Below are 21,844 nucleotides of genomic sequence, written 5' to 3'. Positions count from 1 at the left end.
CATAGCGCGGCACTTGGTGCCACGCTATGAGCTTGTAGATCTGCTATTTCTTTAACGGCCAAAGAAATAAAAAAATGACACAGATGCTTTCCCCGGTCTTACCTTGAACCCGTTGTCCTCTTTGCGGTTGTGTGATGCTGTAACCATGATACCTGCAGCTGCACCAAACTTCTTGACAGCGTATGGCTGGAAAACACAAACAGACATGTGATGTTTTGCACGCAAGCACACAAACTTACTACGTACATGATTGCACAGACAGGCAGGAAGCACATGTACCATACACACATTAGGGCTGTGAATCTTCTGCTATCACACGATTCGACGCAATTCCGATTCTTGGGTCACGATTTCATTAAAAACAGATTCTCATATAAAAATGATTCCCATTTGGTTTGATCTATTTTAATTCACAACAGTCATATTGTTTTCATCTGGACTTAGTAGTTATTTCCAACAGCCTAAACAAAACATAATATAATACCAGAGGGGGTCGCTTGTAAAAAATCTCGTCTTTGATGGTATCTTAGATTAGGTGTAGTTCTATCTAATGCAGAAACACAATATAATTGCCTTGATGCAAGTAACAGTAACAAGCGCCAAAGAGCGTCAGCTGGACCTCCCCTCTGCTGTGCTGAACTGAAAGTGACTGGAGTTGGTTTAATTTTTTCCGTTAAAGTCCTTGAATATAATTATATTAAGACATGACAATGTTTACTGTGATTATGGTAACATTTCATATCGCACACACACACACCATAGAGTAAGAACTCCTGTAACTTTCACCATCGATTTTTGGAAATAGTGAATCGATTTTGATTAGGGACAGGTCGATTTTTAAAGAAGGGTACCCCTGGAGAAAATGTGTGTGCCCTGATCTAAAATGCCATGACCCTCCCTTTGACTAAAAAAAAATCAATGACCCTCCCCAAGTGATTACAAAAAAAAGATTAACCCTCCCCGCCTATAGGAGTGTCATGATATATTGTCCCATGATATAGCCTATCGTGGTATTAAAATGTGACGATAGGTATTGTCAAGATGTCATACTGTATCGTAATATTTTTTTAATTATTTTTATTTTCTTTATTTTGTTTGCCGGTGAAATTTATAGGAGTTCTTACTGTATGGTGTATGATACGAAATGTAAAGCTTATCATAATCACAGTAATTATTAATCATGTCTTCCATCATATTCAAGATATTTTGGAGAGAAATGAAACAGACTCCAGTCACTTTCAGTTTTAAAGCACTGCAGAGGGGAGGTGAGGTGTTGTGTGTCAGCTGATGCTCGTTGACGCTTGTTAATGTGACACAAAGCAGCTATGCCAGTCTGCACTCTCAGATGTTGCTTTAGCTGTTGGAAATAACTAGGCTGCACTTGGTTCGTAAAGTCCAGATGACAAAAATATGAGGTTTGTGGAATTTATAGTTATGCAGTGTTATATTATATTATATTTGTTATATTAGTGTCTATCTGTCCTCTGAAACAATGGGTTTATACTTAGTGAGAACTTCACTTCTCCCTTAAGCTTGCACAAATGTATTTATTTGTGTGTACAAAGCACTTTGTAATTGTTTTTTTAAGAGCTTTATAATTGTTATTTTAAACTAAAGATGGCCAATGTTGATGATACATGAGAAAAGAACATTAATAATGTATCATATCGATATCATATGCCCAACATCATGTATGTATCGTGAAATTAGTGTTATCTTGACACCCCTAACCCTCCCCATCAAATACAACAACATGACATTTAAAACTGATAATATGTCCGATGTTTTGCTTTCCACATTGATTAGAACATTACTGTAGTCAGTCTTGCTAAATGCACAGTGTAGTGTCTGTAGTGGTAGCAGAATGGACAGTGTTCTAAACTTACCCATTGAATCCCATAATTATTAACTACGGTGACTACACTGTTGCCTACACAAGTAAGACGCGCGAACGCTGGAAGCGAACGCAGCTCGAAAATATTGTGTATTTACGGACTTTCAACTGGTGGTCCGTGGAGGTATTGCATGTGGTCCCTGACCATGCATTTAGTAATGTAGGAAAGTGAAAATTTGGTAAATGGTAAATGGTGCATTTATATTCAACTCAAGGATGACAGTTTTACACACGCACACAGCATAGTGTGTATTTAAGGGAGGTTTTAGTACATCAAGGTAAATACAGGCTTTTATTTGATGTATGATGACGCATCAATGTTGTCAGTTACTTGAAAGTCGGACATCCGACTCCGAGTCAGACACCCGACTTCCAAATAACTGACAACATTGATGCGTCATCATACATCAAATAATAGCCAGTATTTACCTTGATGTACTAAAACCTCCTTTAAATACTTCCACAGAAATGGGAGTTAGAATTTCAAGGGAAACTGTACCGGTTTACCTGGTTGAGTCATCATTAGTATAAATGTGCCCATATCAATCGCATGTGCTTGCTTGTACTTGTGCAATTCGAAAATGGCCCCTGTCTAAGTCTTAACAATTAGGCTATCAATTATGGCCTGATGATTCTGGTTTTACTTGTGGAGCTAGGCTGGCATCTATGCACAACTGTCCATATAGATCCAAATTAATCACATGCACAGAATTACTTCAAATGATTATGAATATCCAGTTATAAATTGGTCATTGTAACACACTTAAAAGAGGATATCTCTGTGTTGGAAATTGGGATAAAGCATCTCTCTAATATGCCTAACACCTGTTGAAGTGTTGCTTAATTGTTCAACCACCATCGTTAAGACGCTGAATAGATTTGACTGGGTCGTTCACACGTGCTGTGCGTTGATGGCTTGTTAACGACCGTCATTGATTCTAAATAGACCAAGGTGTTACTGGATTTGAATCCTTTGTATCATTTGAAATAGAGAGGGGTCATTGACCACTGTTCTGCTGTACTAAAAATGTATATCAAAAACGGACTATTTTATCAATTAAAAATTGCATGACCCTCCCTTTCATTCAAAGTAAAATTAGCTGACCCTCCCTTGTACTAAAATTAGAAAGGCATGACCCTCCCCTATTTTCCTCCAGGGACCCCCTTCTGTAAATTTCGACTGGTCCCTTAGTTGATAACAAGAATCGCGATTTTTACATGAATCACCCCCGAACACACATACACAAGCCACTACACAAGCATACATGCACAGATGTTTGTGTGTGTTTTGATGGGTTCTTACTCACCACAAAGGGCGTGGGGACGTATTTGGAGAACAGGTAGACAGGAATGTCTTTACTGAGCATCACAGCAGCAGTCAGTCTGGCCAGTCTGAACAACAAACACAACTGCACCGTTAGATGAGCGCACTGGTTTCTACGTAGAATTCTAATAACGCTAACATTGACAAAGAAACAATTAATCCCCCAATGTACTCATTGCTTGTGGAATTAACCATTTAATTCATTCAAAATGCATGGATTAAAGCAAAATAAAATCTCACGCCTGAAAATGTTTGTATGGCCAAGTGTGAAAGGAGCATTTTTTGGTAGATGCTTCTGAACATATTGCTAGTTTGACCACTTCAAATGCTCTAATCTTAAAATAATAACCGAAAATAGCCTATTCCACTTGTAGCTCGGCTATTTTCTCTGCGCGACATGCTTCCATAGCAGATATGCTATGATTCTATGGAATCAAAATGACATCCTTAATCCTTGAGAATTCAAAAAGAAGCAATTAATCCCCAATGTACTCATCATGCTTGTGGAATTAATTAACCCTTTCATTTATTCAAAATCCATACATTTAGGGGTGTCACAACAATTGAAATGTATTGAAATCGGGAAAAAATCTGTCATCAATCAAAATTAAATCAAATCCATCACCGTAAAAATCGAAAATCAAATTGTCATCAACAGTTTGAACAGCACCTGTTGTTTGATGTGAATAGTGCCGTTATGTAATAGAAGAGCCACTACATGGCAGAAGGTACTTTACAACAGCTTGAGGTTCCTAACCTGCAAAAGGCACATGGACTACAATTGTCAATATATATATAAAAAAAATGTTTAAGTGTGATTGATTTACATTTATTTTTATAGAAAATCTAATAAATTGAATGGTAGATTTGGAGCATCGTGATACCTCTAATAAACATTACATTACATTACATTACAGTCATTTAGCAGACGCTTTTATCCAAAGCGACTAACAATAAGTGCATTCAACAAACACCACTAGTCATTACAGATACGGCTGTATTCTATTTATGTATTGGTGCATGTAAACAATGTTTACTACACATCATAGTATATTAATTGTCGTTATGCCAATTCATTCCTCCCCACACACATTTCTGTGTGTTGTCACTGCTGTTGCATCCTACTAGCTCACCTACCAGTAAGGAGCCCCCACTGGGAGGACGAAGCACCTCCGTCCTACTCATCCCGCCCAACACTCCCTGCTGACAGGTGCCGCTCCAGCCCGTAGGAGTACGAGTAGTGACAAATATCCCCCCTCCCTGCATCGGCTTCCCTCCCCCGAAACACGGGCCAATAGTGTTCGTATAGACGCTCAACAAAGCCGAATATGGATTCCCGCGTGGATTCAAACCCCTAAGCTGAATTACAACACTCAAATGTTTGCCTCCTCGCTTCCTCCGTCATCTGTCCTCCAGCATGGCGGTGTTACGGTGAAATTGGTGACCTAAATGACCGAAATATATGACCATCTTGTGGACTTCACATAACTTACATGGAGGTTTTTAAATACGTGGCCTAAATACTGCTAGGTTGGACTCTGCTAATAAACAAACCGCAATGATTTACGAAAACTGACGTTGTGTGATGTCTACACGATTGTCACATATTTCGGCAGGTCACCAATTTCACCGTAACGCCGCCGTGCTGGAGGACAAATGACGGAGGAAGCGAGGAAACAGAAATTTGAATATTGGAATTCAGTTCTAGACTCTGAGGTAGACACCATTGAATGTTTAATTAACCATTTTACTAAATGATTATTGTTTGTACTGTAGGTACCTGAGGCTGGTACAGCCACTCTGCTCCTGTCCTCTGGTGTCGTATCCCACAACCACTCCTCTGCTGGACAAGTCTGGGAAATACTTGGACAGGTATCTGTAGATCCCCTGAAGACACAGACACAACTAGACGATAGGATAAGGTCTGAACGACACAACTAGTCTATAATATCTGGAAGACGATAAGATCTGACAGGAGCAACTAGATGATAAGATCTGACAAGACGCAGAGACAGACAGACATTTTGTGACTTTTTAAAACTGTCCAGTGATCATTGAATCTAAAGGTGCATTAGTTGGAGAACGAGGGCCACGCTAAGTATATTTTGTAAGTATTCCTTATTTGTATTTCCATGTTAGATAATTGTCTGTTTAGGAAAGGTAAGAGTAGGGTAGTTAGTCTAGGATATTAGGTTGTGTTAATTGTTGTTTTCTGGTTAGACTATCAACAATCAAGAAGGGTTTATGTGTCACTTACTCATACAGGTACAAGCAGCGACATGTTGGTGGGACATGTTCCACGGAGACTGTACTAACACAACAATACAAGATAATAATAAGGGTAATAATAATAATAATAATAAGGGTAAGGGTAATAATAATAATAATAATAATAATACTTTTTTTAAATGTAGTAAAAAAAGAAAAGGCATATTTACTCAACCCACTGTTTGGGAAAGGGTTGTCTAGATTGGTAAAGAACTTAAAATCTGTGTTAAAGGGTTAGTTCAGATTTTTTGAGTATTTTCTGTAGGAAATACTTACCATTAATGTAGTGGTTGCAAAGGTATTAATTGATTGCCTGAGTCCCGTGGTCTGAGTTATGGTCCGTTTCTGATAAATATGAAGTAGTTCCGGTAGATTAGTAGATTATACTATTTTTTGTGTCATATATTTTCTGCGTGAGTAGGCTGCCGCAGCGCAGTGATTCTGGACACAAACATTAGTACCATGTGACAGAGGGGTCGAAATTGAACGAAACTTGCTCTATATGGTAGAAATAGGTCAACAATACAAATGACGCTAGTTTTTTTAATTCATTTATTTTTAATGAGCGGCCCCCACCAAATCTACTAATCTACCGGAACTACTTCATATTTATCAGAAATGGACCATAACTCTGACCACTGGACTCGGGCAATCAATTAATACCTTTGCAACCACTACATTAATGGTAAGTATTTCCTACAGAAAATACTCAAAAAATCTGAACTAACCCTTTAATACAGTACAACTAACACAACTGCAGTGCTTGGAGGTGTAGTGGTCTCCCTGCTCTTCCATTGAGACATTTAATCCATTAAGACCGGGAGCGCATCTGTGTCATTTTAAGATTTATTTGGCTATTCAAATTCAATAGCAGATATACAAGCTCATAGCACGGCAATGAGCTTGTAGATCTGCTATTTTTTCGTGGATATTTTTTGCAAATCTTTGAATATGTGTTTTAAAGCAAACATCTTTTACTCAAATATTTTCTTCTGAGGATTGTACAAAATGTGTAGAATCCCCAGAAGAAAAACTGTTACAATTTAGAGGACATTTAATGTGTTCTATATCCTAAAAAAAAATAATGTTGCTATATTCTCAAACTTTTTCATGTCAAGGACCACCCAAAATGATATGTATTTGGCCGCAGACCCCCATCTCAAAATATTTCGTTCCAGGGACCCCCAGAAGCAAAGATTTGAGTTAAATACTAGCTCGATAGTAAAACCTTTGGTGCTCACACAGGTTATTCAAGACAAGAGTAAACTGAAAACACACCTTTTAGCATCATCTAGTCTGAACCAAGCACTAAATTACAGCCATCCAGTTAATTGTCAGTTATCTTCAACTGACTACCTGGTTTGTGTGTGTGTGTGTGTGTGTGTGTGTGTGTGTGTGTGTGTGTGTGTGTGTGTGTGTGTGTGTGTGTGTGTGTGTGTGTGTGTGTGTGTGTGTGTGTGTGTGTGTGTGTGTGTGTGTGTGTGTGTGTGATTTGTACCCACGTGTATGTATGTAGTATATTCATTGCACCACGTTGTTTCATTATTGCTTTATTTTTATGTAGTATAGCCCTTTGGGATGCTATGTTTTGTGATATTGGACAATAATAAATGTTGACTTGTCTTACATGATAGTTAGTGACTGCAGCTATTATAATGTAGTAGCATTGTACTGACCTGTGCGGACTGTATGATAGTGAGGTCGTTGATGCGGGAGAAGCCAGCTCCCATGGCAGCACGGAGTCCTGCCGTACCGAAGCTGAGCCTGGACGCCATCCTCTTCCTCAGCTCCTCCCACCCGCCCTGCTCCACCAGCACCTCCACCTGACCTCGGGTCAGCGGGTTCTGAGGATGACACACAGACAGAGGTTTGTTAGAGCATTTGTTCTCAACCGTTTTAATTTCAAGGACCCCCAGTTTGATATGCATTCATTCATGGGTATATTTGGTTCTATCTGTACACTCTCAAGAGTTATAGACCCGTAAGGGCCTTTTTGGACGTCTGGTGGTCCCCGGACTGTCTGGACATTGCACTGAAAATAGCTGATCTACAAGCTCACAACATGTCGTGGTGCGACACGTTGTGAGCTTATAAATCAGCCCTTTTCAGTGCATGCCACGTTGTGCAACTAAGTATACAGTAAGTCAGACATAAGTCTCTCTGGGTGAGAGTGTCTATATAAAAATACAAATAAACAAAAATCTATGCAAAGATCTGCAGTCATGAAAAGGAAACCAGCCGTTCTGCATGTAGCGGAGGGCAGATTTTCATTGTGTTTTGGTGAATCGTGAGAGATTATCTAGGAACAATTATCAATCAATGGGATGTTTTTTGTTGATGGGTCAATTAAGAATTCACCGCAACATTGCCATAGGTCTTGGTGTATGCTGTTCCAGAACAGATAAGAATACTTTATTGCCCAGTATTTACATGCACAACAGTTACACAAACATTTATGAATGACCAAGTCAGAAAAAAGAAAAAAAAGGCCTCAGACACGCTAACACACCCGTGAAATACAAATTTGTCTTTGATAAACGTTATTTAGCCTGCATCTGGCATGTGGGCATCGCTGTGTGTCTGGATATCTGTGACCATGATGCTGCAGGCGTTTGATCCTGGATACCAGTCATGCACTGGTCCAGTCACCTCTCCTCCTCCAGTGGCAGCCTGGGACACCTGATCCACCTGTTGGCCAGGCCTCCCTTTAGAGGTCTGACCACTTTATCATTCCTTCCGCCTTCCAAGTTCCACAGTGCATTGCTCCAAAGCAATGCTTTATCATAAATATATTTATAGACTTAGATTTGGAAATTAAAAAAATGCTGTAGAAGTAAGTCAGCTTCTCTATTTATGCATAGGCTACCACTGTATTCTTTTTTTTTAACTCAACAGACTAAATATAATCGTACAGCACTGACTATGTTATACTTACAGTATGAAAGGTTCTATAAATGAAGTTTCTTACGAATATTATTGTAAAACAGCTGGTATAGTGTGTGTTAAAGGAGATGAGGTGACATTTAGAGTGGAGGTCAGACACACATGACATTTGAGCGACCTGCTAAGTAATTTGCTGCCATCGGGCAGCATGTCAGATAGTCAGTCTCCTCTTGGATAGACCACTCTCTTCAATATAATAAGTAAATAGCCTTGGGGTTCCCAAGCCATGTGGCCCATAGGCATATCCATACTAGCGTGAGGCATCTTGATGTACAAGTACACCCAGTGGACGTGACACTACGCTAGTATGTCACAGTGACTTACCCCCATTTGTACCCAATGCCAAGCAGGGAGGCATTTATGGGTGCCATTTTTATAGTCTTTGGCATGACTCCCACCTCCCAGTCTAAGAGGGTGGACACTCTAACCATAATTTCTTCAATAGTTACCTACAATTATTTAAATTAATGTTGGTTCTCATGTATATTCTACTGTCTGAAGCATACATGGGCAACTGGCGGCCCGGGGGCCACATGCGGCCCCCACCTTCACTTAATGCAGCCCACAGGTTAATATCGGATTACTGATATATTATTGATTTCAGCTGTTACAATTGCAAACATGACCCGCTTTAATTACTTCAGTCTATATTAGTAGCTTAATGACTAGTATTAAAGTATTTAAATTCTATTGTCTTTTTTTATGTCCAATGTATTTGTATTTAAGTTCATAAAGTTAAATAAGTATAACTAAATGCATTTGAAATTAAATGAAAATGTTACTTTTCAGGATTCCAATTCAAAAATAGCAAAAATAAATCAGAATTCCAATTAAAAAATAGCAGATCTACAAGCTCAAAACGTGTCGCACTGCGACACGTTTTGAGATTGTAGATCTGCTATTTTTGCAACTTTTGTGTGACATAGAATGGCCCGACAGTATATGCAATGTGGAGTGAGTGTGTAAATATAGTGGCCCTCTCCATCATCAAAGTTGCCCACCCCACTCTGAAGTGATGATGTGTCTAATGTATATTCTACTGTCTGAATGGATGATGTGTCTAATGTATAGTCTACTGTCTGAATGGATGATGTGTCTAATGTATAGTCTACTGTCTGAATGGATGATGTGTCTAATGTAGTCTACTGTCTGAAGGGATGATATCTAATGTATAGTCTACTGTCTGAATGGATGATGTGTCTAATGTAGTCTACTGTCTGAAGGGATGATCTCTAATGTATAGTCTACTGTCTGAATGGATGATGTGTCTAATGTATAGTATACTGTCTGAACGGATGTTGTGTCTAATGTAGTCTACTGTCTGAATGGATATTAGCTTAATGTGTAGAGAGAGGCCACCTAGTAATCAGAAGGTCACCGGTTCGCCTCCTGGCCCGCCCAGTAATACGTATCTAAAGTGTCCCTGAGCAAGACACTAGTTAAGACCTCTACATGCCACAATTCTAGTAATCCACCCACCCGTGGATTACTACAAAATGACGTCACTGAGACGCGGTGGTAAGCGGCAGTGAAGTGGTCTCCACAGCACACCTAGCTGTTTTTATTATTCACCCACCCACCCCACCGGAACCAGGTGGGGTCAACCCTAAAATGAGTATGATGGTGTCTCATCAATAAAGAGCTTTAGGTGGATAAGTGATAGGAAGGAAGGGTGGGGGGATGGCTAAAATTGGAGTTAGTAGCTTAATGACTAGTATTAAAGTATTTAAATTCTATTGTCTTTTTTTATGTCCAATGTATTTGTATTTAAGTTCATAAAGTTAAATAAGTATAACTAAATGCATTTGAAATTAAATGAAAATGTTACTTTTCAGGATTCCAATTCAAAAATACCAAAAATAAAATCAGAATTCCAATTAAAAAATATAGCTGCAAGCAGCGATAATACGGGGCCAGTGAATAGAGAGAGAGAGAGACATGGAAACGGAATAGATTGAAGAGAGTGACATGGAAACAATAGATTGATGAGAGAGAGAGATGGAAACATAATGGTTTGATTGGACATCTCAACCTACTGCCATTAACAGGATTCGAACTCTCAACCTTCAGACTAATAGGCTGCAACACTACCTATAGTGCTATAGCTTTGTCCAGGCTGATATTGTCTGTTGAAGATCATAAACTCTTGCCTTCTTTCATGAACCAAGCCCCTGTTTCACTAACACTAAGATCACTCGTTCACAAACCATTTACCAATGAAGAAATTGTACATCTCCTCAGAACCAAAACTAGTGAAAGTAGCCGATCTACAAGCTCACAAACCATGAAAAGTTGTGAGATTGTAGATCAGCTATTTTCAGAATGAAGTATGTCATACGTTGAAAAAACGTACTCTCAAATAAGCATTTCAGGTTGTCTTTACCATTTGCACATGTATTCATTGATACAGTCATGTTGTTTGCAATTCAACTTAAATTAAGTCTGCATCAAGTGAGGCTTGAACTGGCGACCCTGAGATTGTGAGGCCTTCATTTAAGGGAGACGCCATTGGCCCAACAGATAAGTAACTGTGAAAAAGGAGATCACACAGATGATACAGTTTCACGCAAATAGCTGAAAAATCCTGGGTTTAAGTGTTTTTCAAACTGCTCAAAATTGCGGACAATCTAAGGGCGGAGCTTACTGGTCAAAGCGATAGATGTGTTCCTCATGAGTCAAGGCACATGTGTAAGCAAGTTTCACGACTTTCGGCCAAACGAGGCATGACTTATGCCTGTTTAAAGTATGCCTTTTCAAAAAATTGCTATAGCGCCCCCTTTTGGCCAATTGGAGTGAGATTGGTTTCAGTGATATTTGGAATGACCCTGTACATTTCTGCCAAGTTTCAAAGAAATGTGAGTCTGCATGAATGTTTTAGGCACAGATGAATAATTTTCATAAAACTGTAATAGTTAAAATCTATCTCCTCCTGGGATTTTTGAGCAATCTGCACGAAACATTTTACACATGAACTTTGGACCACTGCCTACAAAAATTTCCAACGGATTTTCCATAAGTGAAAAAATGCAGAAGTTAGGAGCCAATGACTGTTTTTCATATAATTCAAAATGGTGGGCGATCTAAAGGTCAGAGGTCAAAAGTCAGACCACGAAAGTTGTCGGGCATGAAGAGACGCATGTGTGTATCGAAGTTTCATGGTTGTAGGTCAAACAGGGCATGAGTTGTACCTGTTCAAAGTTGGCACTTTCAATTGAGTGCTATAGCGCCACCCTTTGACGAATGAGTGTGAGAATTATTTCTTGGTAGTTTTTCATGAGCATCTACCATATGGCCGAGTTTCGTAAAAAGCGTATGCACGGTTAAGCCAGAACTGGCAAAAACAAGTATTTTTCAAACTGCTCAAAATTGCGGAAAATCTAAGGGCGGAGCTTAATGGTCAAATCGATACGTGTGTTCCTCATGAGTCAAGGCACATGTGTAAGCAAGTTTCACGACTTTCGGCCAAACGAGGCATGACTTATGCCTGTTTAAAGTCTGCCTTTTCAAAAAATTGCTATAGCGCCCCCTTTTGGCCAATTGGAGTAAGATTGGTTTCAGTGATATTTGGAATGACCCTCCACATTTCTGCAAAGTTTCAAAGAAATGTGAGTCTGCATGTATGTTTTAGGCACAGATGAATAATTTTCATAAAACTGTAATAGTTAAAATCTATCTCCTCCTGGGATTTTTGAGCAATCTGCACGAAACGTTTCACACTTGAACTTTGGACCACTTTCTACAAAAATTTCCAACGGATTTTCCATAAGTGAAAAAATGCAGAAGTTAGGAGCCAATGACTGTTTTTCATATAATTCAAAATGGTGGGAGATCTAAAGGTCAGAGGTCAAAAGTCAGAGTGTGAAAGTTGTTCAGCATGAGGAGACGCATATGTGTATCCAAGTTTCATGGCTGTAGGTCAAACAGGGCATGAGTTGTACCTGTTCAAAGTTGGCATTTTCAATTGAGTGCTATAGCGCCACCTTTGGACGAAAGATTGTGAGAATTATTTATTGATTGTTTTTCATGACCATCTACCATATGGCCGAGTTTCGTAAAAAGCGACTGCACGGTTCAGCCAGAACTGCGAAAAGTGGCAGAAGAAGAAGAAGAAGTGACAGAATAATGCGAATAACAATACGTGTCCAGAGCAGAGCTCTGGCCCTGTAAATATAGCTGCAAGCAGCGATAATACAAGGGGCCAGTGAATAGAGAGAGAGAGAGAGAGACATGGAAACGGAATAGATTGAAGAGAGAGAGAGTGACATGGAAACTATAGATTGATGAGAGAGAGAGATGGAAACATAATGGTTTGATTGGACATCTCAACCTACTGCCATTAACAGGATTCGAACTCTCAACCTTCAGACTAATAGGCTGCAACACTACCTATAGTGCTATAGCTTTGTCCAGGCTGATATTGTCTGTTGAAGATCATAAACTCTTGCCTTCTTTTATGAACCAAGCCCCTGTTTCACTAACACTAAGATCACTCGTTCACAAACCATTTACCAATGAAGAAATTGTACATCTCCTCAGAACCAAAACTAGTGAAAGTAGCCGATCTACAAGCTCACAAACCATGAAAAGTTGTGAGATTGTAGATCAGCTATTTTCAGAATGAAGTATGTCATACGTTGAAAAAACGTACTCTCAAATAAGCATTTCAGGTTATCTTTACCATTTGCATATGTATTCATTGATACAGTCATGTTGTTTGCAATTCAACTTAAATTAAGTCTGCATCAAGTGAGGCTTGAACTGGCAACCTTGAGATTGTGAGGCATTCATTTAAGGGAGACACCATTGGCCCAACAGACAAGTAACTGTGAAAAAGGAGATCACACAGATGATACAGTTTCACGCAAATAGCTGAAAAATCCTGGGTTTAAGTGTTTTTCAAACTGTTCAAAATTGCGGACAATCTAAGGGCGGCACTTACTGGTCAAAGCGATAGATGTGTTCCTCATGAGTCAAGGCACATGTGTAAGCAAGTTTCACGACTTTCGGCCAAACGAGGCATGACTTATGCCTGTTTAAAGTCTGCCTTTTCAAAAAATTGCTATAGCGCCCCCTTTTGGCCAATTGGAGTAAGATTGGTTTCAGTGATATTTGGAATGACCCTGTACATTTCTGCAAAGTTTCAAAGAAATGTGAGTCTGCATGTATGTTTTAGGCACAGATGAATAATTTTCATAAAACTGTAATAGTTAAAATCTATCTCCTCCTGGGATTTTTGAGCAATCTGCACGAAACGTTTAACACTTGAACTTTGGACCTCTGCATACAAAAATTTCCAACGGATTTTCCATAAGTGAAAAAATGCAGAAGTTAGGAGCCAATGACTGTTTTTCATATAATGCAAAATGGTGGGAGATCTAAAGGTCAGAGGTCAAAAGTCAGAGGGTGAAAGTTGTTCAGCATGAGGAGACGCATATGTGTATTCAAGTTTCATGGCTCTAGGTCAAACAGGGCATGAGTTGTACCTGTTCAAAGTTGCCATTTTCAATTGAGTGCTATAGCGCCACCTTTGGACGAAAGATTGTGAGAATTATTTCTTGATCGTTTTTCATGACCATCTACCATATGGCCGAGTTTCGTAAAAAGCGACTGCACGGTTCAGCCAGAACTGCGAAAAGTGGCAGAAGAAGTGACAGAATACTGCCAATAACAAAACAGGTCCAGAGCTGAGCTCTGGCCCCGTAATAATAGCACAATAAGACATGGAAAGGGAATAGATTGAAATTGAGACAAAGCAAATGATTCCAACAGGCGAATATTCTTTTCAGCCCAACCCAGCTGAGGTGGTCATATATAGGACGCAGGGGGGCAATCCTAGGTGAAAAACCTCACCCATTAACATCTCAACCTATTGCCATTGACAGGAATCAAACTCTCGACCTTTGGATTCACAGGCTGAGACACTACCTATAGGGCTATAGCTTTGTCCAGGCTGAGGTCATCTGTTGAAGATAAAAGTGAACCAGTGAAAGCAGCCGATCTACAAGCTCAGAAACATGTTGCTATCTGAAAAGTTTTGAGATTGTAGATCGGTTATTTTCACAATGAAGTTTGTCATACATTAAAAAAACATACTCTCTCCAAGAAGCATTTCATCATTACCTTTAACAGTTGCACATGTATTCAATGATACAGTCATGTTGTTTGCAATTCAACTTAAATTAAGTCTGCATCAAGTGAGGCTTGAACTGGCGACCCTGAGATTGTGAGGCCTTCATTTAAGGGAGACGCCATTGGCCCAACAGATAAGTAACTGTGAAAAAGGAGATCACACAGATGATACAGTTTCACGCAAATAGCTGAAAAATCCTGGGTTTAAGTGTTTTTCAAACTGCTCAAAATTGCGGACAATCTAAGGGCGGAGCTTACTGGTCAAAGCGATAGATGTGTTCCTCATGAGTCAAGGCACATGTGTAAGCAAGTTTCACGACTTTCGGCCAAACGAGGCATGACTTATGCCTGTTTAAAGTATGCCTTTTCAAAAAATTGCTATAGCGCCCCCTTTTGGCCAATTGGAGTGAGATTGGTTTCAGTGATATTTGGAATGACCCTGTACATTTCTGCCAAGTTTCAAAGAAATGTGAGTCTGCATGAATGTTTTAGGCACAGATGAATAATTTTCATAAAACTGTAATAGTTAAAATCTATCTCCTCCTGGGATTTTTGAGCAATCTGCACGAAACATTTTACACATGAACTTTGGACCACTGCCTACAAAAATTTCCAACGGATTTTCCATAAGTGAAAAAATGCAGAAGTTAGGAGCCAATGACTGTTTTTCATATAATTCAAAATGGTGGGCGATCTAAAGGTCAGAGGTCAAAAGTCAGACCACGAAAGTTGTCGGGCATTAAGAGACGCATGTGTGTATCGAAGTTTCATGGTTGTAGGTCAAACAGGGCATGAGTTGTACCTGTTCAAAGTTGGCACTTTCAATTGAGTGCTATAGCGCCACCCTTTGACGAATGAGTGTGAGAATTATTTCTTGGTAGTTTTTCATGAGCATCTACCATATGGCCGAGTTTCGTAAAAAGCGTATGCACGGTTAAGCCAGAACTGGCAAAAACAAGTATTTTTCAAACTGCTCAAAATTGCGGAAAATCTAAGGGCGGAGCTTAATGGTCAAATCGATACGTTTGTTCCTCATGAGTCAAGGCACATGTGTAAGCAAGTTTCACGACTTTCGGCCAAACGAGGCATGACTTATGCCTGTTTAAAGTCTGCCTTTTAAAAAAAATGCTATAGCGCCCCCTTTTGGCCAATTGGAGTAAGATTGGTTTCAGTGATATTTGGAATGACCCTCTACATTTCTGCAAAGTTTCAAAGAAATGTGAGTCTGCATGTATGTTTTAGGCACAGATGAATAATTTTCATAAAACTGTAATAGTTAAAATCTATCTCCTCCTGGGATTTTTGAGCAATCTGCACGAAACGTTTCACACTTGAACTTTGGACCACTTTCTACAAAAATTTCCAACGGATTTTCCATAAGTGAAAAAATGCAGAAGTTAGGAGCCAATGACTGTTTTTCATATAATTCAAAATGGTGGGAGATCTAAAGGTCAGAGGTCAAAAGTCAGAGGGTGAAAGTTGTTCAGCATGAGGAGACGCATATGTGTATCCAAGTTTCATGGCTGTAGGTCAAACAGGGCATGAGTTGTACCTGTTCAAAGTTGGCATTTTTCAATTGAGTGCTATAGCGCCACCTTTTGACGAATGAGTGTGAGAATTATTTCTTGATCGTTTTTCATGACCATCTACCATATGGCCGAGTTTCGTAAAAAGCGACTGCACGGTTCAGCCAGAACTGCGAAAAGTGGCAGAAGAAGAAGTGACAGAATAATGCGAATAACAATACGTGTCCAGAGCAGAGCTCTGGCCCCGTAAATAGCAGATCTACAAGCTCAAAACGTGTCGCACTGCGACCATAGACTGTAAAAAAGAATGGACAAAGCCACTCCCCTGCTTTCTACAGAACGAAAATGAAGCCGATAGTTCAGGAACATGCATTCCTCCATCGTTAATATATACAGTTGGCCACGCCGGAACTCAAACGCTATTGGTTGAGACCAGACACGTGACCAGCGAACCGGAAAACACCCCCAAAAATGCTATTGGTTGGGTAGCTTGTCAATCAAGAGCGGGGGCGGGGAATGAATGCTATTGGTTGTGTAGGTTGTCAATCAAATCATCCCGCCCCTCCTGGAGCATAGCCTACTTTATCGTCAATTTTAGAATAAATGGGACCATAATTTAGCAAAACGCATATCATGATGATTGAAAGGAGACTTTAAACTAGCGACTGGAAGCATATAGAATTTATGACAATTTTTATTACAGTAAGAAAATCTAGTCTAAAGTTTGTCAAAAACCCATTCACTTGCGCTAAAATAAATTCTTTCTGAAACTTCAGGTCAGCGCAGGGTAAAACAGCACCACTCTGGCCATTCATAAGCTTCCGTGTTGGCCTCATCGTAAATATCCAAGCCTTGCCCCTTGACTGCGACACGTTTTGAGATTGCAGATCTGCTATATTTGCAACTTTTGTGTGACATAGAATGGGCCGACAGTATATGCAATGTGGAGTGAGTGTGTAAATATAGTGGCCCTCTCCATCATCAAAGTTGCCCACCCCACTCTGAAGTGATGATGTGTCTAATGTATATTCTACTGTCTGAATGGATGATGTGTCTAATGTATAGTCTACTGTCTGAAGGGATGATATCTAATGTATAGTCTACTGTCTGAATGGATGATGTGTCTAATGTATAGTCTACTGTCTGAAGGGATGATCTCTAATGTATAGTCTACTGTCTGAATGGATGATGTGTCTAATGTATAGTCTACTGTCTGAAGGGATGATCTCTAATGTATAGTCTACTGTCTGAATGGATGATGTGTCTAATGTATAGTCTACTGTCTGAATGGATGATGTGTCTAATGTATTAGTCTACTGTCTGAATGGATGATGTGTCTAATGTATAGTCTACTGTCTGAATGGACCATTCACAAACAAGTCAAAAACTGTCTGGGGTGCTCACAAAAGCCAGGGTAAACGTTACAATGACCCCAAACATGTTTGAAAGTGAAATATCCCTTTAATGGGTTAAATCAGGCGTAATCTCTATGCAGACAGCCAACAAGTGTGGATTTAATTACACAGAGAGCCTGCCATCACAGGCCAGCAGGGACAGACAGGAGAGCCAGCTCACTGGGGAACAGCTGGGAGGGACACACCCAACCTCAACCTGAGGTCTGAGGACCGCCAAGGGGTCCTTAAGGGGGTGCCAGGGGGTCCCCAGCTAAATGATTGATAGTTAATCATTACATGTTCAAGTGAATACAACTACAGAAGATAAGTACATTTCGGACTATAAGCCGCGACTTTTTTCCCATTTTTCGACCCTGCGGCTTATATAACGGTGCGGTTTATCTATGGATTTTTATAGCTAACGGCCACTAGGGGACTTCCTAAATCTAGGGATTTTACACCCGCGGCTTATAGTCCAGTGCGGCTTATATATGTACAAATCATTCAATTTAGCTGCTGCGGCTTATATTCAGGTGCGGCTTATATTCAGGTGCGGCTTATAGTGCGAAAATTACGGTAATGACTATACAATGTATTGAAGTGTATTGAAAATGTCTGGCACTGGATGCCACCCTCTACACCAGACTCAACAAAATACAGATATTTAAAATGTTAATGTTGCAATAGTTCTAGTCACGAATAAAAATAAATACACAAACATACCACCCTTACCACACACACACACACACACACACACACACACACACACACACACACACACACACACACACACACACACACACACACACACACACACACACACACACACACACACACACACACACACACACACACACACACACACCATACATACAATACATTCCTAAATAATATGCATAATTCCACATCATTAAATTAAAATCCCTTGATTTACCAAGAGTGCAATCTATTAGTAGTAGTAGGTCGGTGAGGCTAATTGTCTGTATCAGTCAGAGCGCCGGAGTCTATCCCCGTTTGGCAGTGCGCTAGACCAGGGGTCTTCAACATTTTCAGGCCAAGGACCCCCTAGCTGAGAGAGGGATGAAGCAGGGACCCCCTTTATATTGTATAAAATTGTGTTTCAGATTCAACTTTTTTTGTTTAGGTGGTCTGCTCTTTTTTTCCCCTCTACACCTATACCTCTTTGCCAAAAATAGCCGATCTACAAGCTCACAACGCCTCGCGGCGCGAGGCGTTGTGAGCTTGTAGATCGGCTATTTTTGGCAAAAGTTCTCCTCAGAAAAGGGATGCTAGGGTTCAAAAGGTTAAGGTAAAAAAAAATCATATCACACAAAGATTTGGCGGACCCCCTGTAGTAACTCTGAGGACCCCCTAGGGGTCCCGGACCCCCTGTTGAAGACCCCTGCGCTCGACCACTGGGAGATGGATTGCTAAGGTGGTGCTTACCTTCGCCGAGTTGGCGGTGCCCGGGATCGAATCCATGACCTTGTGGTCAAGAGGCGAGTGCTCTACCGACTGAGCTATACCCGGACACACATCTGTGCAATCTATAATTAAGTCACAACCCAGCCCTGTAATTGTACAATACAATAAATATTTTTGACCAGAATTTATCTAATCTGTTCTCAATGACTTAAACCTCTTAAACGTAGTCAACTGGGCCTGAGTTCACTCTGTACTTGGACCGCTTTTTTCCGTCTACACCCAATCTCTTCAGCAAAAATACAAGCTCACAACGTGTTGTGAGCTTGCAGATCTGCTATTTTTGGCCCCAGTATCCTCCAGAATATGGATACTGGGGTTCAAATGGTTTACATGGACCCCGATGGAAACAAGCCATAGTGCTTTCTTGGGTTTTAATCCTTTTAGCAGACCTTGTATAGAACTGTTCTGTCTATGTTTTTTTTTGGCAAACTGTTATTAAAGTATTCAATCACTCAATCAATCAATCAAAGGAGTTGACAGAAGGAGCCTGCACAACTTCCGCTGCAAGTTTGTTCCATGCTCTTTTACATGCTTTTCTCTTTTCAAAGTGAAAATTAGTAGGAATATTTTTTTCTCTGAACTCATACCTGTTAGTTACCCCAATTATTGCAGACAGTAAAGGAATTATGGGACCTACACTTGGTTATCATACATTGGTTCCACATCCATTTCTCATCAGTTCACAGCTTTGTAGTGGTTAAGGGAAGAGTGCAGGGTCCAAATCATGTCCACATTTAAATTGTGTTCTTAGATTGGGGTCCCAGATATTACAATAAAATGTATGTTATATAATGAGGGTCCTCGAAATTAACCTACAGTATTTCAACCTGGTGTGGCTATTTTGGGCATGACATTAAAATATGAAAAGGTTTCCAAATGTAACAATGTTCTTTTCTTATATTCAAAAGGTTGTTTTTTTTTTTAAATCACATTTTCTAAGCCATTAGAACAATCACAGTATTTCATTAAAACCTTCACCTTTTTTTCTAAGATTTTCAAAAAATAGCAGACCTACAGGTTGAAATAACATAGAAATGTATTAAATGGGTTTCAGAGGTTTAAAAAGAATCAGACATACTACAGTTACAGACCTTACAGAGTACCAAGTCAGTACAATCAATGATGCTGCAGTGCAGATAACAACCCTGCATGGTCCATAGACTATCCTCACCTTGTCCCAATGTCCCACGTCAGCCACTGATCAGATAACGGATAACACAGGGTGGTCCATAGCCTCCTCACTTTGTCCCATGTCAGATAACACTACATGGTCCATAGTCTCCTCACTTTGTCCCATGTCAGATAGCACTACATGGTGCATACAGTAGATCAGTGCTTCTCAAACTTTTTCATGTCAAGGACCCCCAAATTGACACTTATTAGCCCGCGGACCCCCATTTGAAAAGATATGCCAGGGACCCCCATAAGAGAAGATTTTTACGGCTCTAGCAGTGATTCTCAACCACTTTAATGACCCCCAGTTTGACATGCATTAGACTGCAGACCCCATAATGGCATGTATGTCTCTAGGACCCCAATTCATATTGTAAAATCAATGTTAATGTAACTCTGAGAGTGTACAAATGGAACCAAATGGACCCTTTAGGGTCCATTTGGTTCCATTTGTACGCTTTCAGAGTTACAGACCCATAAGGGTCCATTTGGTTCCTATCCATCATTTAGCTGGGGACCCCCTGGAACCCCCTCAAGTACCCCTGGGGGTCCCCGGACCCCACTTTGAGAACCAATGCAGTAGATCATGCTCACCTTGTCCCATGTGAGCCACTGCTGGACGCTCCTGTCTAGCTGCTGGTCGCCGGTCAGCTGGTGGTTGGCGTTCAGGTCCCCGTTCTTCAGGTCCCCCATGTCTGTCTGTCTGTCTGTCTGTCTCTGTCTCTCTGTCTGTCTGCAGACCTACACACACATAACCTACCGCAGGGTTAACTGGTTAGCTGGTTAATGACCTGGTTACACGGGTTAGTTCAGTGTGCTAACCCTGCATGCAGTACTGCCGTACATCACTACTAACTAATTAATAACCGTTACATAAGCAGAGCCTGGTAACGGTGTCAAGCACAGCCAGCTGCTACGTTACAACAACCAGACCTACCAGAATGATAATAACAATGACTATTTACACTGTTTTAATCCGGTTAAACACAGCTCAACGTGAGAGCTGTGAAGTTGATGAGTTAGTTAGTGAATTAGTTGAGTTAGTTTAGTAGTTAAACGCCTCCTGACTAGTAGCACTAAGACGGACTGATGCACGAGATGAGTCAAGTTAACTCTACTAAGTGACGTCACACGAAGCACTGGAACTGGATGGAGGGGGGTTTTCTACCTTCAAAATAAGAGCTCATACATATATTTTTTATTTATTTCACCACTTTTCAACCTGCCAGTGGTGTAAAGTAACTAAGTACATTTACTCAAGTACTGAACTTAAGTACAATGTTGAGGTATTTTTTACCTTACCGGAGTATTTCCAATTTTCAGTATTTTTACTTCTACATCTCAGGCAAATATACTTTTACTCCACTACAATTATTAGACAGGTTTAGTTACTTGTTACTTTTAGATTTCTATTATTATTTATTACAAAACATACATTAACCACTTCAGCCCTACCCTATTGCGGTCATTTGAAAATAGCAGATCTACAAGCTCACAATGCATCGCAAAGTGACGCATTGTGAGCTTAGATCTTCTATTTTCAAAAGATTCGCATAGATTTTATACATATGAAAACTTGTGAAATGGGACATTCTGCGTAACGAGTACTTTCTACTTTGGGTACTTTTACATTTTGATACCAATACTTTTGTGCTTTTACTGTGACCACTGCAACCTGGCGTCCCTATTTTAGACTGTGTCGTTACAG

At 40.1% G+C, this 21,844-nt stretch overlaps 1 protein-coding gene across 1 annotated transcript in view; it reads right to left on the bottom strand.

The window, feature by feature from the left end:
• pgm2l1 (phosphoglucomutase 2-like 1) overlaps positions 1–21,238 on the bottom strand; it is a 31,241-nt gene extending 10,003 nt beyond the window's left edge. Inside the window, exons 1-5 of the mRNA XM_084064088.1 lie at positions 20,731–21,238; positions 7,163–7,330; positions 4,999–5,105; positions 3,202–3,286; positions 103–186 (exon numbers count right to left, since the gene is read on the bottom strand). Of these exons, the coding sequence (XP_083920214.1) occupies positions 103–186; positions 3,202–3,286; positions 4,999–5,105; positions 7,163–7,330; positions 20,731–20,829 (543 nt within the window). The 5' untranslated portion in view covers positions 20,830–21,238. The remainder of the gene's footprint in view (positions 1–102; positions 187–3,201; positions 3,287–4,998; positions 5,106–7,162; positions 7,331–20,730) is intronic.
• Positions 21,239–21,844: the final 606 nt, after the last annotated feature.

Source organism: Gymnoscopelus microlampas (assembly GCF_963454915.1).
Source record: "Gymnoscopelus microlampas genome assembly, chromosome: 8".
In the NCBI taxonomy this organism is placed as follows: domain Eukaryota; kingdom Metazoa; phylum Chordata; class Actinopteri; order Myctophiformes; family Myctophidae; genus Gymnoscopelus; species Gymnoscopelus microlampas.
The sequence above is the reverse complement of the archived record's forward strand: the minus strand, read 5'-3'. Positions and strand labels throughout refer to the sequence as shown.